Source organism: Aythya ferina (genome assembly GCF_964211825.1).
Source record: "Aythya ferina genome assembly, chromosome: 4".
Classification (NCBI taxonomy): Eukaryota; Metazoa; Chordata; class Aves; order Anseriformes; family Anatidae; genus Aythya; species Aythya ferina.
In genome coordinates, this window is record NC_140300.1 from 45,266,799 (window position 1) to 45,293,435 (window position 26,637).

General features: G+C 39.9%; 1 protein-coding gene across 4 annotated transcripts in view; it reads left to right on the forward strand.

Moving 5' to 3' along the window:
* The first annotated feature begins 2,838 nt into the window (after positions 1–2,838).
* Positions 2,839–26,637, forward strand: part of MND1 (meiotic nuclear divisions 1) — a 41,809-nt gene continuing 18,010 nt past the window's right edge. For 2 of the 4 annotated variants that reach the window (XM_084518476.1, XM_084518478.1), the window contains exons 1-6: positions 3,471–3,587; positions 4,437–4,502; positions 5,395–5,452; positions 6,431–6,579; positions 22,642–22,716; positions 24,507–24,621. In XM_084518476.1, the coding sequence (XP_084374602.1) occupies positions 3,585–3,587; positions 4,437–4,502; positions 5,395–5,452; positions 6,431–6,579; positions 22,642–22,716; positions 24,507–24,621 (466 nt within the window). In that variant the 5' untranslated portion in view covers positions 3,471–3,584. Of the gene's footprint in view, positions 3,212–3,470; positions 3,588–4,436; positions 4,503–5,373; positions 5,453–6,430; positions 6,580–22,641; positions 22,717–24,506; positions 24,622–26,637 lie in introns of those variants that run through there. The other 2 variants (XM_084518479.1, XM_084518477.1) reach the window with 2 other exon arrangements.

The following is a 26,637-nucleotide window of genomic DNA, read 5'->3' on the forward strand; positions in this document are numbered from 1 at the left end:
AGTAATCAAAAGTTCAGTGATCAAAATTAACATTTTCATTGGAGAACACTGCTCTTTACCAGGAAATTTCTGCAGCAAATGGCCAACTTCCTCTTTGGTTTTGCTGTGGTACTTGCTTGAATTCTGTGCAGAGATAAGCGTGTGATCTTTTAGAAATCCTGTGAAGAAGAATATGGAATTCTGTTTTCACAAATAAGAAATAATGTCAGGGAAAGCAGGGCCAAAATAATTTAAAAGGGTACATATATTCTGGGCACCCATCTTGAGATACCCAGAATCTCTCTTTTTAAGGACTGCTAACCGCTTATAAATAATTACACGATCAAAACTGTTTCATTGTTCCTTAGGCTAAAATTCTCTTTCACAAGCAGCTGCACTGCTCCGCAGTTAACTATCCCCATAGTTTTGCTGACAGTTCATGTGAATGCTCCCTAGTTTGCACCAGACAAAAATAACTCCCCGAACTGGAACAGTCAATACAGTCAATGCAATTTCTGCGGACAGATGCTCTCCCCAGGCACCAGCTGTGTTGGTGGAAGAGTGACCCACTGTCTGCTGCTCCTCGCTACCATTCTACCGTTCATACAGTTGAAGTTTCTTGACCCTCTCGTGTGTCAGATGAATGTGAAATGCCACATTACCAAAAAACTAGTAGTTAAGCTACTCATTTAATCGAGTTGATAAGTGGCTACTTCAGAGGTCCGCTAGCAAAGCTGTGGCAGCAGTGATCACTGCCGTAGGGCCAGCTAGCATCTCCCACCGGGCCAGATGTTTGCAGAGAGAATGCCTGTTTGCAGGCTGGGAGCCCAAACACTTGCTTGAGCATGACAGGAGGCAGCAGATGCTGTAGACACTGCACCGCATGGATTACTTGTGGGTTACGTTGCGTCCCGATGCCCAGCCATGTCCCAGTGCTGCCTGCTGGGCCCGCAGAGGAGTTGGTATCACCACTGATGAGCAAGTGGCTCCGAGAGCTCCCCTTCTCTTCCAGCCTCCAGCTCCACCGCAGCACCTTCTTGTGTCAGTCATATGGATGTTGTAGAAGGTAGCCCACAGGACCCAGAAGGTTTGCTATTAATTTCTGGAAATGAATTCATCTGCTAGTCAACTTGAATTCCTTCCTTCTGTTGAAAAAATTAGCTCGTGAAGACTGCACAAAAGGAACAAACCCGAAGTAGAACAGGCAATTGTTGTTCTTCTACGTAACCTTCCTGCCTTCCAACACCGCTGTAATGCCTTTTCAAACAGTATTTGTGAATGTAATTCAGTTACAGAATTTTAAGAGCAAAATGAAGGAGTACAAGGTCTATCTATCTCATGTAAGCATATTTTAACACTGACAAAGCAATGGTCTTTTTCTCTGCCTCAGATCTCAGAAACAGCAAAACTGTTGCAGCTAGTGCTTAGACATCTCCCTCAGACACCAAGCACAGAAAATTTCTGCCCGAACTGTTAGAACTTGAGAAAATCACACAGAAATTACGACAAATTTCTAATAGAAAAGCAGTTATGTGTCAGCCTTCCACAGTTTTTCCATCCATTATCATTTTATATTTAAACAATTACATCTAAACATTCTGAAGCCCATAAAAATGTCAGACCTTTCTGTATTTTAAGAGTGGTTCTTTCAGACTTTATCCAGTAATGTAAAACAATAATCACTGAACAGAGCAGGAGATATTCCTGTGTACTTTCTCTTTGTTTGGGACCTCTCCCACCTGGTCATCTTTCAAATTAGTTAGTTTCAATTAGAAGACACTGAGGCCTGTGCCCCAAACCAATTCAGAGTGAGTGCCCTCTGAAATGCCCTCCTCTCACGCTTTTCCTCATCTCCCTGTGGCATTTTTAGCTCCAACACCCACTCTGCTACTGGCATGTGTTGCTTAGAGAAAATCCACGCTGCAGCAGGTGCTTTGCAAGTGCCACAGCAACCTTTTGAGAGGAGCGGAGCTGGGTTTCATTTCAGGCTGTGAAGGATGTCCTGGGGGAGAGAAGGGTGCAGAGACAGGAGGGAAGAAGCTGCTGCTGGGAGCCCCAGGAAGGGAACCAACCCTTTGAGAGCTGGCTAGACTCAAAGGAGTTTGATGGCAGGAGCCATCAAAAACAGTTGAAGGGAAGCGTCAGCTTTCACAGCAGGTTAACAAGCTGAAAATGTGATGCACAAGGAAGAACAAGAAAACAAGCAGCTTTGTATTTAGTATAAATATTACACTTCATATTAATAATGCCCTTTTAAACTTGCATTTCATTTTTAGCAATACACCGGTGCACACATTGAAAAATGGGATCATTGCTAGGTCTGTGTGGAAGAGAGCTTCAGGTTTCAGGAAAGGGAACACTTCATAAAAGTGCTGAAAAATATTTATGGGGCTACCTGAACGTTTCATTTGGCATGTTTTTATTTGCCTGAACTTAAACTCTACAATTAGAGTTTACAATTAGTATGGTAGATAGAAACCCCTTGCTGTTACTATGCTGAGCAATTTCTCAAGACCGCTGTAGCTGAAGGAAGGCAATTTACAGCACAACTAATAATTACAATGAACTGTGAGTAATTAAAGTTGTTAGAACAGTCATCGCGACGAACAACTGTTTCAGCAACACCAGATGTGCCCAAGACCCTTGCTTCCATATGTCGAGAGGGGTTTTGCTTCCCCACATCCTCCCTCACCAGGCTATGTGTGCGATAGCACTGTTAGTGTAGCTGTATTTTACGTTTGCTGTTGGGCCTGGGAGAAGAAGTAAGATATAGTGTGTATGTGGGGCTGCATAGTGCATAGGCCACAACGCCTCGTCGCGGGGGTGTCGCTATCTGGAGGCACACAGCACGTGTCCTGCAGGTTCTCAAACCCATGGCTGTAAACAGAGACTCAAAAACAAGTCTGGAGCCAGCGGTGGTGGGATCTGAAGTATTTTTTAGGCTCTGTATTGTGGAAGTGAATAAATTTCAGCATTGCAAAGATATATCAAAGATACGGCAATTATATCTGTCAAGAAGATTGCACTTTCCACACAAAATATAAAATGGATGCGTACTGAGAAGTGTGGGCAGGGTGAATGTAGTTTGTCGGCAAAGCCTGGGCAATGCCACCTGAGGAACTCCAGCAGGGCCCCTGCGCCTTAACGGGCTGCGTGACCTGCACCCGCTGCGACCGGCAGCCAGCCAGGGGCAAAACCTGCTTCACCTGCCTACGAGGGCATACGATTTCAGGTTTAAAAAAAATAATAATTGAAAAAAAAAAAAAGAAAAAATGTGGTATTTTAAATATTTGAAGTGATGAACTGCTTAGTGGTATTCAAATAGAGGTGGGTTTGTTGTATGGAAACTGCTTTATTCAAACGCGAGGCTCTGTTTCTCGGCTGACTCCACAAGGTGCAGAAACCAGGATGTAATTTTACACGTTTTTTTTTTTTTTTTTTTTTTTTTCCTTCCCCCCCCGCGGTTTCATCCAGCCCCGGGCGCTGCCGCTGACAGGAGCCGGCGGGCGGCGGGGTGCGGGCGGCAGGCGGCGCTGCGGGCTGACAGGCGGCTTCCCGGCGGCCCTTGCCCTGGCGCCCAAATCAAACACAGCCCAGAGGCGGCCATGGTAAGCGGGGGCCGCCTTCCTCCTCCTCCTCCTCCTCACCCCGCGGCGCCGTTAGCGGGGCGGGGGCCGCTGAGGGGCGCGGGGCGGGCAGGGGCCGTTCCGTTGCGGCGGGTAACGGCCGCTGCCTGCCGGAGGGCGGCCGTGCGGAGGGGGGGCTCGGGGAAACACGAATAATGCGTTTTAAAACTATAGAAAATGCAGCTAGTGAAAGCAAATCCTGGCTGTCTGTGGGAGGCTGTATCCCAGCGTTACCATGTCCTAGTGTTTCTGCCCTTTGGTTGTACTTCAGTCCATGTTTTATACAGCTGGGTCGCACAGCTACAGAGAGAAGAAGTGAAAGAAAAACAGCTTTCAAAGCGTGACCTTGAAATTAGGAAGCTGAGTGGGAAATCTGAAGGCCTAGTACCTGAAAATGCACTTTATCCCTTTTCACATTAGTGTTTACATTGCTCAAGATTAAATATTATAAACACAAAAAGCAAGAGACAATCATTCTTATCTTTTTAAGAGCTATTAAACGTTTGGGGAAGTTACTGAGAATAGACATAAATACACGTTTAATCACATTCAAAGAAAATAACAAACTGTTTGGCTATGCCAGGAAACCTCGAGGCTTGAGCTTGATTAGGTTGCATGAAAGGTGAGCTCCTAACTCACAGTACAGCTCCAGCACTTTAATACATTGCAGGTGGGTCAGCTTGGTGTAATGATTCCTTGTGAAAGGTTAGTGGTAAGGTATTTAAAAGGATGGCAAATATAACTTAGAGGTACATAGGTAGGAATTCTGAGCAAATGTTGTTTATGTAGATGGAAGAATGTTTTTATTTTTTTTTTCCTCTCCTGTTTTAGTCCAAGAAAAAAGGGCTGAGTGTTGAGGAGAAGAGAGCTCGCATGATGGAGATCTTTTTTGAAACAGTAAGTCACTTTCTTGTAATTGTCCTGCATTTACATTCAGTGGGAAGATAGGCCCTAAAAGGAGGTTAATTGTAGATGAATTGTGTGTATACATCTGCTTTTCATTGATGCCCTGTGTCGTTGTTGTATAAATTACTGGGATGGAGCTGGATCTGTGTAACTTTGGATCAGGTGGCTGGTCCCCGGACGGAGCAGTGGCATAAAGATACACAGGTGTTGTTAAATACTCAATGTGCTCATCTTTCTTGGGGCCAAATCTTCTCGTGTTGAGTCTGTTACCATAAGAACAACAGTGAGAGATTAGGAAGGATCTTGCTGACTTTGAGAGGCGAGAGAAATCTCAGTGTTATAAGAGATCAGAGCAGGCCTGAAAGGTCACTGGGGAGAAGAAACCTGGAGATCTGAAAAGCAGACCTATGGGTATACTGGTGGGATATGTGCAGCATGATGTTATTAAAACATTTACTGTCACCTTTGAGTACTTCAGCAATGCAGTGCAGTGCATCTGGTGCAGACAGTCTAACCCTGACTCTGTGCCCTCAAAGGGGTTTTCACTCTAATTTTAGGCAAAATTTGGTGACTCTTTTGGAACAAAGAAAAAATTCTCTTTCTTTTTCTTTTTTTTCTTTTTGTTTCTTTCATTTTTTCTTTTTTTTTTCTTTTTTTTTTGTTACTCTAGAGACAGCAATAGTCTTTTTTTTTTTTTTGTTTTGTTTAAATTTCTCAGAATGCCTTAATTCTATTGAGGGATATACATCACATTTCCCTAGCAAAAGATAAACATTCAGTGTATTTCCTGCTTGCTTTTGTTGGCATTGATTTAGTGTAAAAACCATACAGGCCTAGATGGTGCTGTCATTTACAGCTGAAGTATCTTTTGTGTTTTGCACAGAAAGATGTGTTCCAGTTGAAGGATATAGAGAAGATTGCTCCAAAAGAAAAAGGGATTAGTAAGTATTTACAAAGGTTTTTTCTCTCAAGCCATTAATTATTTTTGGGACAGGTCAAATAGTGTAATTTTTCCTGATTCTGGTCGTAGGCTTGTTATTTTAACAGCAATGGGAAAAATATCTGGAAAAGCAGACAGTGGTCAATGGCAGGGCTGCAGGTGTAACATCAACAGAATTTTCCTGTCATTATTTGCTAATGTTTGTGTCACTTATATTGGATGATAGTGCCAAAATTAGAGATTACTGAGATGCCACAGCTACCTCCAAGCAAACCAAAACAAAACCTTAGTCCCTGTTAGACTTGAAACTGAAAGTCAGGCACTGAAAACTACGAATTAGCTTGAAGTATTTGCAGCACTTGTGGATGATGGTAACTAGTTCCCTTTGTGGAACTAGAATAATTCTTAAATTGGTGAGTTGTACCCCACATTTGCTACAGAATGAACAATTACTGCACGTATATAACGTTACAACAACTTTCTGTATTGGAACGGATTAAAATCAAATGCAAAATCTGTCACTCCTGAGCCTGTATGCAGGTGGGTTTAGTGCCTCTACTGCTGTTTAATGCTTTGGTAAGCATTTTAAAGTGACATGTAATCACGGTCCTAATCAAGAAATTATAAATTAATCCATGTTATAATTAAGATTGCAAGACAAATGCCCCCTCACGCGTTTGTCACGCTATTGTACTGCAATAAGGATGTATATTTTGTGATAGCTGTGAGCAGTTTACAAACATCTGGTAGCAGACTGCATTGAATAGCAGCCTTTATGTTGAAACCACTGATTTCAAAGGGATTCGTTCTTTGAAGTGAAGCATCAAGCATGGTGTCCTCTTGGAACCTTCCAGCTAGCTGACATTATAGTAAATTATTCATACAGATGACTGTAGATGGTGTCTAACTGTATTAATAATTCTCCGTGGTTCTGTGGCGGTGCTATGCAGTTCTAATGTGATATTTTTGTTTTTCTTAGCTTCAATGTCAGTGAAAGAGATTCTGCAAAGCCTAGTTGACGATGGCATGGTGGACACTGACAGAATTGGAACTTCCAATTATTTTTGGGCTTTTCCAAGTAAAGCTCTTCATGCCAGGAAGCGCAAGTTAGAAGAACTGCAGTCTCAGGTAAATCGGTTTTAAGGAAAGTACCTGGTAACCAGAATTTATTCTTACACCCTCTTGATCCTCTCACTTGCTCTCATGCACACACACCCCCACACACATACCCCTAGTTTCCTGTGGGAATCATTTGGCAGTCAGGATAGGAGATTCTTTCTCGTTATCTTGACAGCACCCCCAGAAAAGTCTTGGAAGCCAATCTTGCTGGAGCTTGAGAAGACTTTTTTCCACTTGCTGGTGAAAACATGTTATTTGTGATGGAAAACATCATTTAAGGACTTCCTTTAAATAATTAGGCAACATATGCTTTTATGTGTCTTATATAGCACAGGCCACCATGTGGTAATGTTCTGAAAGCCAGGAGAGGTCTGAAATGGATATCCCAAATCCATGTGGTTTCTACTTAGGGCCGTTGTTCATTCACATCTGTTCTTATTGATAGCTTAATTAGTGTGCACTTTTATAATCCAGTACTGCACTTTTATTAGGAGAGAAGAACAAATTGCTCACTCGTGATCTCCTGCAGAAGAGCAAGGCATCTTTTGTTGCAACGCTGCTGTTCTTTTGATCTGGCTTTACTAGTTTTTAGGAAGTGTCTTTCTTGCTTCTCCTAATTGGAGCGGGAAAGCATCTATTCATCAGTTTGTTTGCAACTGGAGTAAATGATAACAAGTTCAATAAACTAGTTTTATGGTCTTTATTGTCTGCACAACAACCCTGCCAGCTTTTCCCATGCTTATATAGGGTTATGTTCATTCATCAAAGAATTAGCTGAATTAATAGAAAATTATTTGTAGCATCTGGAAATTTTTACACACACTTTTCTTCAGGCATAGCTCTGGTGTCATCATTGCTATTGTATGTCAACTTGAGCTATTTTGTTAGTGCTGCAAATCAAACGTATAAAAACATGCTTTTTTCCCCAACATGAATTGAAAAAGTATTTTGTGAATCTGAAGTCTTTTCACCAAGATAAAAGTAAAAAGTCTGATCAACGCAGTTATTTGGTAGCTGAAGTTCCTTCTTTATGCACAGAGTGTAGTAAGAACAGCTGAGAGGTAACCTTGTCAGCTGTCCTTGGCGATGCTGTCACTGTTTGTAAATCTTTCATGATTTAACTGGAAGAGTCCATTCCACTGCTCTCTTTTAACCAACATAAGGTCATTTCCACTTGCCCTGGGGAAAGGGTAGATTAATTACTGGCCTGGATGCTCTAGGCAGGCATCCCAAGGTGTTTTGTGTGTCTGCTTGTGTGGATTTGGCAGAGGGAGGGGAGTACCCGTACTCTGTCACATGCCTGGTGCATCTACTCCAGTTTTTAAGGTTAAAAATGAGACTTGCCAGAACTTTTGGCTCCTTTTACCACATTCACAGATCTGTGTTGCTTTTGTGAGCTGGTGATGTCTTCAGGGCTCTGAAGGAGGAAGCGCTGTGGAAGGCTGCACTCCTGATCATCACTAACTGGAACTGCGTGGTGACAGCCTTCCAGGCAGGTGCTTTGGATGAGTTGAAGAGTGCTGCTTGAGATAGCTGCTGTGGTACTGTTTGGGTCACTGGAATTATTGATACTTTCATTTCAGGGTCTGCCACTGACTTGCTCTATTTTGGGTACCTTTCTCAGCATCACAGATGACCTGTTAGCGTCATGGATATAAACTTCTGTGTACTTGTTCACCAAACACCCTAGTCTTGTTGAATGCCAATGGTTTGCTCACGGATTCTTTCGGGTTTTGATTGTGTGACATACTGTAGCCAAGTAGCTGAATGATGGAACTGGTATTTGTGTTTGCCCTTGGGCCCAGTCCCTTCGTGAATTTTCAAGATAATTGATCAAGAAAGCCTCTAGCATACCATGATCAGTATCTTCCTTTGAATGCCTTGCAGAATGAACATAAAGTGTTCCACTGAAAGTATCCAGGGGTTGTCTACGAACACGTTGTGCCGCCTTAAATGTACTATTACGTTATTAAGCATAGTACCATCTATTGTTATGGTATTATAATAGTCATGCAGTTAGTGTAATGTTATTTTGTGGTTATTTCTGTTTATAAATAACTGTGCTGATATAAACAGTTTCATAATACTAAAACTGTTGCAGTTGAAAGAAGACGTTTTGTTACCAGACCCTATTTGCAAACCCAAGTCCTACTTTTAATATATAGGCTTCCTGAATTTTCTTTAAAACATGTTGTAAGTCCTTAAAAATATTTTTATTCATTACCTTGCTTTTTTGATGAGAATGGAAACGTTTCAGTGTTTCAGGGGAAACAATTTCCAGTAGCCAAACCTTTCCCTGTTGACACAGTGGAGGGGTGGCACTTTCAAATGAATAGCTCTCAGAACATTTTTACAAGATGATAACAGATACTGTCTGTGGGCTTAACTCGGCTGTATTTAGTGTTTGTGTTATTCTTTATGTGAACACACACACGTTTCCTGAAGGGGTTTCAAAATCCAGTCACCAGGTATCACAAAACGTCCTGTCGGAACATGTGAAGCAGAGGGAAGGAGTAAGCTGTTGTACAGTTTCTGCTGCACGTTGCCTGTCTTTGATCATTTCCATGCACAGCTTGTGGCGTGCTGTGAGAAGTGTTTTCTTTCTGCCTCTTGTCCAGATCACTTGTTTAACTGCTTCATTTGGTCTCTTTCTTCAGCAGTTACAAGCTGGGATTGGAGTGCTTTACTTAAAGCAGAAGTTTAAAAATCCAGCAGTCTAGTTCATCCACAGTTAAGGCTTTAAACCTAGAGGCAGTACCTTTGTTTGCTGAGGGCATGGGTAAATAGCTGAGGGAAAAGGGTGATTCCACATGCTGAACCAAGACATCTGAAAATAATGTGGAGGAACGGAACAGAACAAGCTACTTCATAACGCAAATTCTCCTGTTAATTTGTGGAGCCCGGGCCTATGTTTGACTAGTCGGGCCTGCTACAGCATCTTTTGACTGCAGACATAGTTATTGTATAACGATTTAACAAAGCTAAAGCTCATAGCGTACTGCATCTGACAGAGTACGTGATTGTGGGGAGTCTTGAAACAGAATTTTGGTTCATTTTTTTTAGTGATGATTGAGCCACACCTCAACAGAGAGACAGTAGCAGAGAGGTCTGACTCACTACTCCTAACAAAGAGTATGCCATGTTTGCCTGGGTGTTAAAAGTTACACCTCATGGTTGTTGTGTATATCCTTGGTTTTGTTGTGTTTTGTTTTGTTTTTCTTTCCAGGAAGGATTTGTTACGTCTTTGGTGTGATCTCCTTGTGCAGAGATATGGCATTCAAAAACAATGGTTGAATTAAAGTTGTTTCTGTTGGCATAGCTCTTTTTTCCTTGTTTTTCAGCACGCTTTTCTAGGGCATGTGTTTGAATAAGGCTGCAAACCCCTGAATGGGACATAGATGGCAAATCCTGTGCTGATTTCATTAGGATTACAATCTTAGTGCTGTTCTCCAAACCAGAGTTACTCTTCGGGCTTCTTCCTGTTTTTCTGAAAAGCAATTACCACAAATACCTTTGCTTTGTGTAGCTTCTGCTGATTTTTTTTTTTTTTTTTCTCCAGTAGGTCAGAGTAAGAATTGCTTGGTAGGTCCCTATGGATTTTGGATTGATTTGCTGTGCAGTGGCATGTCTGCTCTTAAAGGTTTATGCCTTCCGCCAGATGCTTGTTCTTCACCTCTCAGTTATGCTTATGCAGTTGGGAATTGAACCATTGAAAAAGACAGTGGAATCTGCATTTTGGTTAAATCAGATTGTTCTGCAGGTCTGGTTTATTATGGCATCAGTACAGCTATGAGATTGTGAAACCAGAGTGAGGGTGTGGATTGAGAAGTATTGTTTAAACAAGGTTTATAAGTGGAGAAATCTTTAATGGAACTCTACCTCTGTTGAGAGAACTGTGGAAGCTTTACTCAAGGGGTTGGTTCTTTTCCTCCCGTAAAAAAAGGTGGAAGGATGCAGTTTTATTCTTTACCAATATTCTCCTGGCAGTCAGTTTCTGAAGTTTTGTATTACTTATGTTCAATTATGTTTTGACAAAATGAGTTGTTTTTTCTTGGCTTAGCAATACTGGAAGCTCAGGGGTTTTATTAAGCTAGCAAAGAATGTGACCTGTGCAGTGTAAGCAGGAAGATCATCTTCTGGTGAGGATTCTTCTGCCTTTTGTTGATTTCATTGCATGCATAAAATGAGGAGATTGGAGATGAGTAGCTCTGGCATGTTACTCACAGTCACGTTCCATCTCAGTCGAGAGTTGGTAATGTATCGCATACACACTGCATCTTGGGTTTGTGTGTTGTTCTGCTGGATGTGTTGCCTACCGAATGGATATGACTGCGAAGGATTCATTACCTGCTGAAGATGAGAAGGCACATATGCAGCAAAACCCTAACAGCACTTTTACTGGGAAGGAAACAGCATATCAGTGAGTGAGGCAAACAGAGACCTTTCTGATGTAACCTTAGTATAAAGAGATTCAGCTTAGATTTTGTTTAATTTCTTCTTCTTTCATTATCTATGTGTTTTTTAATACCTGTGCAATTTTATTGTCTGTTTTAGATAAGGTGAATTAATTCCTGCTTGCATTTTGCTTTATAGTGGCTTGAGTTAAGCCTTAATTAAAGTAACTGCTAACACTGAGGTCTTTTTTCACCTGAGGGTGGACCAGGCTGTGAACCACAACCCTCAGAAGCTGTAAGGAGCATCCTATCTCTCCAGCATGTTGTCTACAATAGACAAAGTGAGGAATTCTCTACTTGAGCTGCCCAGGACAGGTTTAGTACTTACTGCTGGGCTTAAGGGACCAAGTTCTTCAACAGAGATCTTTCTGTTGTTAGTGTTAACTATTGGCAGTACTGGAAATACCGTAACTTAGTAGTTTGGGGAAACAAGAAGTTTACTTCCTTTCCCCAGTCTGGTTTTATGATGGTTCATTTCTCTCTTCAGTTCAAAACGGTTTATTTCACCATCTTATTGTCAATCATTGCAATTTATTTCTCATAATGTTGCTTTCTTGTGGGTTCTTCTTTTATGTTCTTAGGTTTTGCAAGGGCAAAATGCAACATGACTGTGTTATTGCTCCTGTTTTTTCTGAGGCAGAGACTAGGATGGTATCACCTTTTACTGCAACAAAGATTAATGAAAATCTTTTCAGAGGGGAATATTGGATGGACTTTCTATGCTGGTCCATGACCTCGGTTCAAGATACACATGATCAACACAGACTTGGGGAGAGTTTCTGGCAATTTCTCTTTTTCTTCCCACTAAATACTGCATTGGGCAAGTGTTAGTTAAGATGGAAGAGATTAGTTGATGTTTCATTCCTCAAATCCCTGCCCTAGGGTTGGTAAGAGGAGGGATTTTCACTTCCCATGACTCATTTATTGAGCCTGGGGAAGAATTTAGAAGTCAGTATATCCTAACTCACTTTTGGCAGTTAGTTAAAAAAAAAAAAAAAAAAAGTTCTTCAGGAATGAACATGTTGAAATAGTGACTTCACATGTACTAAATTGTTTGTATTTAGGAACATTGAAATATGAAAATAGGGGATTTAATGCATTTTAAAAAATGCTTGGGGAATGCTATATTAGGAAGTGCTTTTGTTAGGAATGCACATTGTTTGAAAATAGTTAATGGAAAAAAATAATCATATTGGTGAGTAATCTGGCTTGAGGCCTCCTGGATTATGTTTGGCAATTTAGCTAAAAGGAGAGAACCTTATTTGTTCAGAATGCACACAGAAAAATTGGGGTTTGAACCACCAGCTAGTTTGGTTTGTATCTATCCTTTTTAGCCAGATACCTTTTTCCTCCTCAAATATTGTGACTAGGTTCCTGCATGGAAGCTTTGCTGGATTGTGACTGCCTGAGGCCACTGGCTGAAGTGAAAGAAACCTCTGCTGTCCACCTTGTTTTGGGCTGAGCAACCTCCTCCTTCCCCAGCCAAGCGATGGGGATGTCAGCGTGCCGCCACGCAGCTCTGGCTTCGTGTAGCTGCAGGCGCTCAGCGCTGGCTGACCTGAGGTGATGCCCCGGCGGGCATGGTGGACGCCCCGTGAGGGGGAAGGAATGGCCTCGTGGTGCTCAGGTCATGCTGCTGACAACCAGGCCCCGTGTACCGTGGCTGGCATTTTGGCTTGGCCCGTCAGACCTAGAAGAAAGCTTTTTGCATCACTTCTCAGTGGTATCCTCAGTACACGCTATATCGGCCTTCAGCAGAGCCCCTTGGATCTCTCGTTCGGTTTTCAGTCTCTGTCAGCGGCTTTGAATGCAGGGTCTCCCTAGATGTACATGTGCAACACCTCTGGAATCCATGGCCCACTGCCCTTTGTAGGGCTGTTCATTTTGTTTATCAGTTTGTCATGTTACTTGAATAGCTGTAATAAAATAAATAAGATAAATAGCTTTACCTTGAAGTTTGGTGAAATACCTTCTGGAAAAGCTTGGGTCTGTACTTTTAGTATGATTTTTATGAATGTTAGGATAGCATACTGAGGAATTGTCCTTTAAAACCAGAGATTTACGTCAGTAGTTTTGCAACTAATGTGTGCAAGTTATATTAGGAATGATTCATTTAGACATCTTTCTCTTATATGTGTGCTTATAATTTTGTTTTATTCAGTTGTGGAAAGCATACTAATTTGTCCCTTTCCAGGAAAAATTAAAGTCTAATTGTTAAAGAGTTCTCTATTTAATGCCCATTATAAAACATACGCAGGATCCCAATGTGTCGATTAAGCAGTTATGGTAGTCTTTCAATATCCATGCTGGGCTTCCCTTTTTCCCCTTGTATTTGAGGGGATTTAGGATTCTACTTGCTAATTTATTGTTCTTTTTGTATTGGCCTGGCCATTTTGACAATCATCAGTCCCAGCCATCGGGACTCTTTTTTTTTTTTTTTGTCCTTCTGTTTTTTTTTTTTTTTTTTTTTTTTTTTTTTTATGGGTAGTGATGATCCTCCCAACAGAGGCAATTAGTGATTTTTCCCTATTTTCAGCCTTCAGGCTTTTACAGACCTATACATTTCCTTTGAAATAAAGGACTAGATACATAAAGAAACGTACAGCTGTGGAGCTGGTATGGTGTCTGTCTTGCTTCTTTGTACTATCCAGTGGGCGTTGTAGCAGTAAGAAGTATCCTAAAAGCAAGTGCCTGAGAATCTGCGTCATCTAAACAGATAATATGTTGATTGCATTATGCTCATTCATCTGCTGATCCTGTAAAGCTTCTTTCCTGAATCAGTCTTCTGGAAGATGCTAATAAATTTTTCTTTGAAGCAGTTCAGGTTTTTTTCTCACCTATTTGCATCTTGCATTTTAAAAAATGTTGATGCCTTGAAATGATTCTGAATTTAGTAAGTCCTAAAATGTCTAGCAGAGAATACTCTTCTAATGCTGTAACTCATTAGAGCCTTCTGGATTATGTTTAATGGCATGCTACAAAGCCCTGGAGGGTATGCTTAGTTACTGCTGTCATGGCAGACTTCTAAAAATATGGTGCTCTGGAGGCTTCTGTTAGAATTAAGCAACCTCATAATTTGGTGTTCATTAGCAGAATTTCATGCTTTTCCTTTTACTAGCTGTTAATATGTAACTAGATTGATGGCAACTGTGCAGTGTAGGTTTTCCTTTCCTGCCTCCTTGGTGAGCATAAGCTAAAACTGGCATGATTTAAGAGCATTTTTTTATTTTTTTTTTTTCTGAGCTGGCTCTGTAGTACCTGTAAAGACTATAAAGTAGGCTTAGAGGAGGAATCCTATTCTATTAAAAGGGATGTCTTGTTACTGTGTCCTGGTAGTGTATGCTATATATTCATTCTGCTCTAATGGAGTAAAAAATACTAGTATTTTTTGACTGTGTGTTCTGTGAAACTGTGTTTTTTTCACGTTATGTCTTCACATGGTTTACCTTTCCTATTTGAAGAGGTTTGCACACAAGCTGCTGGCTCAAATATATTCCTGATCCTGACGTTGCGGTGAAACTGTTGATCTGAAATGCAAAGAAATTGGGAATAAACATAGAGCGCTCTCAAAAGCCTTATCAAATCTGGCACAGATGCACCCCTGTGCCTTGCATATCTTGAGTGACAGCTCAGCACATTAGCTGAAACCCAGCATCCTGAGAAAGTTTAAGGGCTTAGATGTTGTGTGCTGTGTGGCAAGCGTGAAAGTTTGCCTCTGCTGTAAGGCCAGGAGCATCCAGCCTGGGGATAAGGCAGATGCAGTACTGCCTTTCAAAGCTGGGTTTGATGGAGGTGGTGAGTTGTAATCTTATTTAATCTGAACTTTCACCTTCAAGTTTTGTCATTTGATTAATATAGCGTATTTTAACCCAGAAAATGAGCACACATGCAGAAATAAAAATCCTGTCATGCACTTATATTTTAAGTTTCACTTCATAGCATTTTTCTCTTCTGGAGGGGATGAAATAGAAACAGTTTATTCACTGGAGTGTAAAACCAAATGTGTGAAGTCAGTTTGAAGCTGGGGGACTTTGCGGGAAAAGTCTTTCCTGACACAGACATGCAGCAAATTGTTGTTGAACACATTGTATTTCCATCAAAGACGATTCCTTGTATCTGGAATTTGAGATGACTTGGTTATCTGTTTGAGCATTGCTTAAAAGCTGTAAAATTGGAATAAAAAGTGAATATGCAAGGGTGCTGTCAAAACTCGGATATTTGATAATGTATTTTACAGAGGCTTTTTATTTACTGTTAATACCTTGAAGTAGAATTTCAGCTTTTCTAAAGTTTCTGGAATAAAGTTTTTAACTGTATCTTGTAATCTTTAGGCAGGACTTGAGCTGAGGGAGTATCAGATGGATATTGTGTTTTGACTCGGGGCTCTGTGCTGAGTCCCTGAAGGCATTGCCAGCTGGTTAGGATAGCAATTTTTAAACGCCCTTTGGGGATAAAATAAAACTTTTTTCTTTTCTTACCCTTTGTTTCTATTTTCCTTTGAACAGACCTGCTAACAATCACTTTGCACTTTTTGGTTAAGTAAATGCACTAAAGCACAGTTACAAGCATCCTTCATGTCCAGATTTAGTGTTTTCTCTGTTTCTGTCAGTTGTGTTGGGTGCCTTTTGGTTCTTTCAGCATGTCTTATTAGATTGCTTGCGTTTGTGAGGCAGGGTTGAAGACTGAGGCATTTCTCCTTGTTCTTTTCTTTCTTTTTTTTCCCCCCTTTTTTCCAGGTTGATTTGGCATACTTGGTATCTGTATCTGAGAGGACAGCCATCTGCCCCTCAGCTCATTCCAATTATGCCAGCTCTGAAAGCAGCCAGTGAAATTCAATTCTTTCATTCAGCCTGCACAACTGTCTCCTTCACTTCTTGTGCATTAAAGGGGTTGGCCTGGAGTTTTTTTTGTTTTCGTTGCATAACCAGTACTTACCAAATGGTGTTGCAAATGAATAATGCAAAAACCAAAAACTCGTGGCAAGACATCTTCTCTGAGTAAACTGTAGCTTAACCTTTAAGGCAAATCTAAGTGGATTTTCCATCTAAATGGATAGAAAATAACTGAATTAAAAAACACTTAAATGTACAGTGTTTTACTTTATATGAATGATCTTTAAAAGAACTGCAATTAGCAATGTACTATTTGTATGTGGATGGGTGAAGGTTCCATTGGAGGCAGAATGTGTCGTTGCTTTCTTCCACGTTTGAGGCCCGTTCAATTTTCTTTATCCGAAAGCGATTGCAGGCAGGACTCATCGTATACTCCACGGTACCTTCTGAGAACACAGCCATACCTTATTTACTGTGGGATATATCAGTTTTTATTAGCATGCCAAATAAATCAGGATTATAGGCCTAAATTTAATCTTGGAACACAAAATGGATTATGTTTGTGGGAGGGATAAGTACATCAGTATTACCCACATCAATACTAGTGCAAAACATAAATACGGCTTATGAGTGCTCAGACCTAACTTTAGAGTTTTCATTTATTTATTTTTAGGATCTTAACAGTGCTTCATCAGACAATTATACATGTATGGAGTCAGATATCTCTTCAGTTAGGTTCCCCCAAAAAACTTCACTTAGCTTGAGTTTCTTAAACTTAAATCTCTGCCATAAGTTATAATCCAAAGTTTAGAAAAATACTCACTGATTACCTATATGTTAATTATTTTGAAAGACATAACTTGCAGAAATAATAACATAATATTTTAGAAAAAGTATTATTCACTTAAAAGTATCGGTGCACCAGCCTTTCATTTTGAATAGCAAATATAACTTCTCCTGGGGTTTTGGGTCTCCTTTTTCTCCAGAAATTTGTATTTATTCTCAATCTTCTGGAGGTTTTTGAACCGATTCTTTCAAAAGTTGTATTAAAGTTGAGGTAATCTTTTATGGTAAAATTTTCAGCATGCATAAACAGAAGAGAATTCTTGTACTGAATGTTTCTCCAGTATACCCATAATTCAGTGTTTAAGAAAAAAAGAAATATTTAAGTACAGAAATATGGTGGGCTGTGATTTACCTTTTTTTTTTTTTTCTAAAATATGCTGCTAATCTCTTTTATGGTGTTCTCTTCCTGTAAAAATCTTACTGTCTATTCTTTGATTTCTGGATTAAGTCTTATTCTGTGTTGCTTTCATCTCTATGCTTACTCTTGCCTGTATTTCTTTAACTATTGCTGTCTCCCAGGTGCTTCTCATAGCCTCCAAGTCCAGCAACCATAGTTCCCTACTTCATATTGCTCAAGTGACTTGTAATGACCTTGGTTAAGACATTACATGTTCCTTTTCTCTTCCTTTCATAATCATATTTAAAAAGAAAAAAAAAATAAAAGTAATTTAGTTGTATTTATGTTTCAAGTATATGCTTTCTGTCTATGCTTCACTAGAAGTGTGTAACATCCCTGACACAAGACCCAGCGGACCTGGGGCCTGCCCCATCTTCACTCGTGTATGTGCAAAATGGCATTTCAACAGCGGTGTGCCTGCGGCCTGGGAGCAGGGCAGGAGTGGCAGGGCTGCAGGTCGTGGTGGATGCTCTCTCTACTCCAATGGGAGCGTGCTAGTAGCGTGATTGGCGAGCCTGATGTTTACTTCTGTGTGTTTGGAGGCCCTGGCAAGAATTGATGTAAAAAGTAGTTGTATGTTTATTTTGTGCAGTACTTTAGAAAACAATTCTGCATGTCGATGTGCCTTTCTGTTTTTTAAGTTTTATTGTTTTAGTCAACAGCAATTGCTGAGCGGTTGCTTTTAGTGGAGTGCTGTGCCTTTGTTTTAACACAAGGCGTCTGTTTTCAATATTTTCAGATTGTGCTTTGGCTGTTAATCTTTGCATTTTTACTCTCTCTATGCTATCAGTCTTTTTTTTTTTAATCTTTCTTTAAAATCTAGAGGAATGCTTTGAAGTACTTTGTCTCCATGCCTTCTGTCAATTCCACTTACTTTTTCAGTGGTGAATTAGATTTAACGTAGGACAGAAATATACTGCTCTGCTGCAAATGTCACCCCAAAACTCTCGGACCACATTTCTTTAAGTTAAAAGCAAAGAGTGCTTGCCTCTGGCCTGAAACAAAGCATAGAGAACTTCAAAACTCAAGTAAATAGTTTAGCAAAGTTATGAACAATTAAAAAATGGATGTCTTGAATTCTTCTGTGGTGCCACAGTTGAGTGGTGCACACAATAGCAGTAGTTTTTTTAATACCATTTTGGGTTGAGTATTTTGGCCAGGAGAAAACTAAGCGTCTGATATTTCTCCCTAAGACCATAATGACAGTGGGATAACATCTGTGAACACTCTTGGTGGTTAGCATGCGAGACCTTGGTTTGATCCACATCCAGTGTACATACGAGGGCCTGCGTTTGCATGGCTGACACCAGGTTTGTAGATACTTTAAAACGCTAGGAAGACAGGCTACGTGCTTGGTGGGACACCGGTGGTTGCAGTGGTTGAGAAATGAGAAACCAGAAGGAATACGACCAACAAAAACATTTTCTGGAGAATAAAATACCAATAGTGTGGAGCTAGAGCCCTATCAGGCAAATTTGGAGGAGAGAGAGGATTGAAACCTGCTGCTGTTGTGTGTCAGGGTTACACGTTCCTCTTCCGAATGTACATCACTGACTTGCTACAGTGCAACCCTAGCAATGGTGCGTGCATAACGTATTATAAATCGCCTGTGCACATCTAATCTGTATCCCTTGACACAAACCAGACCCCCAGGCCTCTGATGGGGGTGATGGTTATCATCAGCATGTAGCACTTAACATGTGCAAACTGCTGCACAAATGTATAGCTAAATGCTCTGAGTCCCTTGCAAAGCAAGAACGAGCATCCTTCTGGGGGACTTGGGATTGAATTAATGTCAGGGCTAGGCCAGTGGTCAGTCAATTGACCACAGAGGTCTGTAAAATTAAAGGAATTGCTTCCCAACTCTCCTCTATTATAGATGTTAATTACCTCATTTATCTGCCTTCTTGCAGGTTCCCACCATGTCTTGCAAACACTGAAAATACTCTTGTGGAGATTTTTTTTTCCCCTTGACTTTTTACTTTCATTATTTAGTCTTGTTCTCCCCACACACTTGTTTAAACAGCTTTGTGTGAGCTGACAGTTTTTCCTGCTTTCTTGTACCTTGCTTAATCGTGTGCTGGTTCTGAGGAGGTCTTTGTGAACAGACAGGCTGGAGACATGACACTTTACAGTATAGCAGAAAATCTTTCTGCACTTATTTCCACATCTGATGAGTTACACTTGTGGCAGAAGGTTGTTCTTGTGTCAGACCTGACACATGTAGAGGGAGGTAATAAGTAGCTTTTCCTCCAGATCAATCCCACAGCTATTGGCAGGAGTAAGACTTCTCTCAGGGTGGTTAATGTTCTTTGAGAAATTATTTGTCAGTTCACTTGAAAAACGTCTCATGACTACTCCAAGGATTGAAATCTTCCATCTGCTACTGTGCTCCTTTACAATCAGACCTTTCTACAGCTGGTGAGTGGGAAGGTGAGTTGCTTTATTTGGCCAGATGTGATCCTCTGCTAACATACATACACAGCATTTGCAAATTCTGCATGTTTTTTTCTTTCCATTTAATGCCCTGTAACCTGTCATATACCATTTGCCCTTACCTGTCAGTTAAGTATTGTATCATCTGTCTTCATCCTTCCTCCATCTGACTCCTTTATCCTTAACTATCTTTTTTCCTTTCATGTGCAGTTATTTTCAGCTGTGTTCTTGCCTTTTTATCCAAGCCTTCCTGTTTCTTCCATCCTCACAGATTCCTCACACAGACCCTGGCCATCTGTTCTTCGCCCTTTGCATTCTCATCCTATGTTTGTTTTTTTTCAATCTCTCTTCTCCTTCTGCAGTTCTTTCCCTTATCTTTTATTGTCATAGGAACACCCACTATGACTTCTGAATAACCCATAGAGACCAGGGGGTTCATTTTATTTTGTAAGAAGAGAACTTCTAGAATTATTGATAGTGATATATATATATATATATATATATATATATATATATATATATATATATATATATATATATCCCACAAGATATTAAAATCCATGAGAGAAGAAAGCAAAAATCTTCAATAAAACTGTATAAAAATTATCATTGCTTTTAGGCTGAGGAAGATCTTCTAGTCTTGCAGCATGGTAACCTTGCACATTATGTAGGTCAGAATCTAGTCCTGGCAAAGAAATTTCTGTACATCTCAGTGCTTATCATTACTGTCTCTTTCATAATTAAATGTTCTGGAATATGGAGGACCAAGAAAATAATGAGATGCCATAGTGAGGAACATGCTTTCAAGCTGGTAATCAGATTGTATTATTTTATTGCACCTCTCTGAAAAGTTTTCCTGTGCTTCCATCTTAGAGAATGCAGATTTGTTTTTAAAGAACCTTATGAATATGAAATCAGAGGAATTAGCTTTATGGCTTTATTAGCTTTATGTTCCAGAGAGCACTGTCTTTTTCTTTGCACATGCACTTATATAGACCTAGATAAGCTCTTTGGCATTTCTGCTTCCTCTGTGAGTTTAGTTCCAGACAAATTCTTTGTTCAGAGATGCTGAATGATGTGTGTTTTGGTATTTTTCTTCCTTGGGCTTCATAAACTGAAAACTATACCTAAGTGCTTGTCCTGTGCTGAACTGTGTACTTCTGCCTGGTAAGACTTAATGTGGGCACTAACACATTTAATTTTATATGAATTTTGTGGAAACCCCAGAAAGAGTACTGTTTAGCTCCCCACCAAAATTAAGATGTTGGTGTACTTCAAGCCACAGACTGAAACCCACACCGCCTAGGTGGTTACTTTCAGTGGTGCAATGAATAAACAGCTGGATGTATTTTTCCCCAAATCATATATGCATTGCCATTCATCTTATAACACATGCATGAACATACTTATCCAGAAAGAGGAGGTAGTTTTGAAAAATTGAGGTACAGAAGAAACACACAGACCCTTCCCCAAACCAAGTGAACTGCATTTGGTCTGGGGCTTAATCCACAGAGCCCACCAGTATGGGATTTCTTTTTACCTTTATGTCCGATATCTAAGATTTGACAATAAGGTCTGCCTCATACTTTTCATGCATTTATATATAACACGTATTTCTGAAAATGCATACTGGACATAAGTTTAAATAGAAATCGAATCGTGGCTATAGCTCCAAAGCAGCTCTGTTTGCATTGTACGAACAAGTTGAATTCTTGTAAGCAATGTGATAACATGTAGTCCACCCAGAGAGGAGCATGCTGCAGAAACGCTTCTTCATGTAAAGACTAACATGGTCTTGGCATTCCAGTTGCATGAGAATATAAATATGATTAAATCTTAAGGCAAGGGATTGCAGGAAATGTTTGGGAATGCCCTTCCACCAAGCGCGATCCTCAGTGAGAAAGGGAATGTAGAAGTGGAGGCCTCGTGAGAGTTTGGGAGGAAGGCATTGCCATTGGAATTATTTCTATTTCTATTTTTTTTCTTTTAAGAATGAAACATGGGATCTCAGAGCCACCTCCATCTTCCTTGCAATTAACCTGGTATACCAGTTTTCTTCCTGACTGATACGCAGAACATCTCAAAGTTAAGCTGAAGAGTTAGTTCTTACAAAGAATCCCAGTGTTTCCTTTTTGTGTGTGTGTGAGAGGGGGTTTCAAATTAAGGAATTGCTTTCCAAACTACATATTTGTTAGAACTTTTTTGCATTCTTCTTCATCTTGTGTGGTATTTCAAGAAGCTCTGGCTAATGCTGAGTACTGCGTCCCCGAGGAGCAGCGGGTGAGTCACGCATCCGGCTCAGCTTCCAAAGTGTCCTTGGAAAACGTCCAACTAAACTTGTTGGACGTGGCGCAGGATGGGCGGCAGGTTAATTGAGAGAGATCTCTCCATAACTGATGCGTCCTGGAGTGACAGGACTGTGCAGGGAGCACTGTACTGGCCTTGGAGATGGGGTCTTCTCTGAAAGGTGCCCCTGCCTCACTTGGGAAGGAGGGCAACTCAGAAATCAAGCCATAGGAAAAAGGGCCATGGTTTTACATGCCTTAGTGCTATGGAGACTTCTATTCACCAGTATGCAAAAAGGATTGGGGCAATGCCAATGGCGTAGCAAAGTTGGGGAAGGCTGCTATCAGCAGCTGAGCAGGTGGATTTGCTACAGCTATTGTCACCCTGTCTAGGGAATAAGGGAGTGGCTATGGGAGAGATTAAAGGGCTGGAAATGGATGAAAAGAAATTATCTAGTCCAAAGCCTCCATGTCATGGAGGCCTTTGCATAGGGATCCCAGACTACAGCATGAAACAGGATTTTGGTCCCATGCTGAACATGCAGCACGTAACAAGATTTCGTGGTGTGGGAGTAAAAAACTTGCTTCCTGTTATTGTTTTCTGTGGATCAGAGCCCCAGACTTATATTTGTGTGGTTTTGTATTTATTTTGAGTTTATTTTTATTACATGTATTATAAATATATATATATATATATAAATTTATGTACTTGAAGTGTATGTTCTATTTGTTTTAATATTTTCTCTATATACACACTTTCATAAGTATGCTTAATATATGTCACTGAAATAGGTTGATTTTATTCTGTTTTTTTTTATCAGCTTGCTGAAAGCAGTCAGAAAAAAGAGGCTCTACAGAAAAGCATTGAGAAATCAAAAATTGGACGGGAAGATACTGTAAGTTGCTTTGGGGGTGGAGGCGATCCTATTAGGGAACAGGATACAAGTATTCCCAGTTTGCAAATAGTATGAGTTGTTGGAAATCCATTAAGATTTTGAAGTACTGAAGATGAGGAAGGGAGAAAAAAAATAGGATGTTCCTAAATGTTAAATTCTTCCTTATTTGGTCTTATTTTGTACTACTGAGGAAAATATTGACAACTCCAAGATGCTTGAAGTCTGGTAGTTTTCCAGCTTTTTTCAGATTTAAAGATATTGTTAAACTTGACCTACCCACAGTTATATGCCAAAGTTGCCAATGGTTGCTGAACTGCCAAATCTAGTAACTGTGAATTTAGGTGTTGGGGATCTACTTTTTTTTTTTTTTTTTTTTTTTTTTTTTTTTTTTTTTTACATTTTACTTGTAATCTGGATTTCTAATTTATTATTCTGAGAAGTCAGTTAAGCTTGGTGCTCTTTGCATGCTGAAGCTGTTTAAAATACGTTGTAAAATAATATGTAGGCTTCACATCTAACATGCATATGAAGTAGTATGTTAGAAGAAAATCATATGGTATTCTAGCTGCTGATTTGTTTTGAGATGCTCATTGTAGACTAGTTTAAACCTCCAATATGTAAATGCATAAACAGGGACGGACAGAAGTTTTCATATAGGATGGAATTTTGCAAGAAAGAGCCGTATCTTAGAATCCAGAAGGCTTTGTAGAAGCACTCTGAGCTTGACCATAATCAGTGAAACACAGGCAGGTTTCTCATACAGCTGTGCTTGTCAGGTTTCCAGATGGACTTAGAGGCTTGGGCTTCTCCACCATGTGGCCTGACCTTGTCACAGGAAGCGATTGGTCCTGGAAATCCTGTTTTGCCTGATGCTTCCAACACCTCAGTTCCAGATTAAACATTCGGAAAAAGTCCTGAGAAATCTAGATCAGGATGTATGTCTGAGCAGCTGGCCTCCATACCCCAGTGTCTGGAAGCCTTTGATTTCCGTATTGCGTTTTCAGAATAGGCTGAATCCAGGCAGAAGCTTTGCAAATGTGGAAGTTCAAAAATGCTTCAGACTGCCAGGCTGCTGTGGAGATTGTCACTGGATAAAAACCTGACAGTTTACAAACTTGTGTTACCTGTCTGTCTGAGGCTGCCTGGTGCACTGGCATGAGATCTTTGAATATCCCAGTCTTCAGCCAGGTCCAGAGGTTGACTGTAAGTACAGGATGAATTTGAAATATGTGCTGAGTTGGCTACGGGAGTGCTCATGCTGAGTCAGGTGTCTGCAGATATTATTAATCAGTAGAACATTTGAGGTAGACAGGGTATGCTCTCCCAGGAAAGACTACCGTGTCATAAATATTTGAATTTATTTTTGAGACTACTACAATTGGACACTGTGGAACAAACACGAAGAAAAATACATTACCACGGCATTCATACATAATATCCAGATACGTGGAAGTGCAGTCTTTAATGACAAGACCAGTGATCTTAAATGTTCTTTAACCTGAGTTTGTTAAACCATTCTGAGTTCAAAGATTGTAGGAATTTGTTCTTTTGCTTATCCATTTTAACCTTATTGATACTGAATACAAACAGGAAGGAAGAAAGTTGAGTGTCACTAAGAGTTGTGTGTGCATAAAATGCTCAGTTGGTTCGTTGATGGAAAGCAGTAGTGAAAACAGCTTTCAAATTTATATCTTTTTATTTTTGAAAAATGTTCTCTGCAATAATTTGATTTTTATTCTTCTTTTTTTTTTTTTTTTTTTTTTATCTCCCAACGTGCTTTGAATCCTCAGGCAGAACGTGCAGCGCTGACAGAGGAACTTGCAGCCCTTCGGAAGAAAAAAGAGCAGCTAAAGGCAGAAATAGACAAATACAGAGAATGTGATCCAGACGTTGTTGAAGAAATGCGTAAGTCAATATTGTTTGAAGTGAACTTTTGCATGGAAAATGTCTGCACTTTTTTAGCTTAAAAGCTGGTGTGCAGAGATAAGCCAATGAATAGCTGCTTTTTTTTTTTTTAATTTGTAAGCAATAAAATACAGGTACACTGACCATTTCTTTTCGCGTTCTGTCATACTATATAGGGTGATTTATTTTAAATTGGTATTTACGCTGCCAACAACTGAGCTGTTAACAAACAATCCTAAAATAGAAATAATTCTGATAATTATGATTAATGCCAGGACCATTCTTTCTGGTGCCATAATAATTCTGTAACTGAATCTTAACGTGTGTGGCAAGTATTCACTGGTTCCCATTTACCTTCAATCCTATACCGATACAATAAGATGCCACTTTGTCTTTTCTATTTAAAACATAAGCATTTCATTAGAGACACTTAATTTGTATTTATATTTAAGTATGTCTTTACACTGTTGACTTAATGTTTGTACTTTCTGAAATTGTGGGGTTTGGTTGAAGTTTCTAACTCAAATAGAATACAAGGAATAATGAGTGACTGTAATATTTAATACAGAACTGACCAGTGAAATGTACTTAATATTCTGATCCTTAACATGAAAAATGAAAAGCATGCATGAAATTTTATTGAATTTTCTCTACTTTCATGTTTTATTTATTAGGCTCTTAGGTTGCTACCCAAACACCACTGCATATTCAATTGCTCTAATGCCAAAATGCCAGTACAGAGTGATGAGAAACCAGCACAGACCTTTTTTGAGGAAAATACTTGACTAAATCTTTTGCTTTCCTTATTCTTCCTCCTCCTTAAAGTCCAGCTTTAGAAACGTGCTGAGAGAAAGCCAGGAACATAAACAATTGGCAGCACACCCTCCAATTGGACAGATATTCTTTCTTTAGAGAGGCTGTGACATTTTTCATCAGCTGCATTATCTTTCCCTGAGGATGTAATGGTATGAAAGGGAATAAGCAAACTTGAGACCTGAGATTACAGTACTGTAAATCCTTTGCTGTGTGCTCTCCTGAGGAGAAATAACAGACACATTCCAGCTGTGGAAATGAGTAAATTTAGACAGATACCAACACCAGAGGATTCGTAGTTCCAGGTATTGAAAGTGCTGAGGTATCCTTACAGTAAGCATTGCACTGAAGGTGTTGAGGAGCCTCTTTTGAAGCAGTTGCCACAAGCACGTGCATAAATACTAGGCACAAGGGAACAAATCACAGCCTGAATGGCAGGACACAAGTGCATTAGCTGGCAACATGGGGACTAATATCTGAAGAGAGAGGAAGAAATGTAATCGTTAATTACTCCAGGCACATCCTTCTCTTCTTTGAATCGTGTGTAAGGTTCACACAAGCATCTGCAATGGAGGGATGAACGTCTAAGGGAGCTGGTGATGTGAGCCTTGTAGGGCTACCCAGGGGAACAGCATTCCCAGAGGAATGTACAGTAGTGTTCTGAAAATAATTTGTCCCTGACCTTAAATTAAAAAGCTGGTGCTTTATTATATGTTTTATCAGTCATTGTTGCACTGTCTAAATTTGCTAGCAGTGTATAAATGGCTAAGTGTCAGTTTGGGGGAATTAATGTGTTTGTCAAAGCTGAATGGAATTTCACAGGATTTAAATAATAATGGTAATGGTGGGTGGGGGATGGGGATGCGACTTCTCTCATTCCAGAGTGAGGGGAAGTGCAAAGGCAATAAAAGATGCAGGAAGTTATAGTTTTTAGTGTAAGAAGATGTAAAGAATTTCAGGCAATTGAAGGTATTCATTTAGACATAAAAGTTACCACTGCTGTTTCCCCGAACAACCTTATAATCACAGTTATTTGTTCAGAGATTTTTAAAGCTTTTTTCAAATTGCACGAGTGATATGTATTTTTCCACTAGCTATACAATTGCAGTAACTTAATCCTTATGATTATTTTCGGTTGGATCAATGAGTGGATTCCGAAATCTAAATTAATTTATTTTCATTTTAAGTCAGAAATCAGAAATG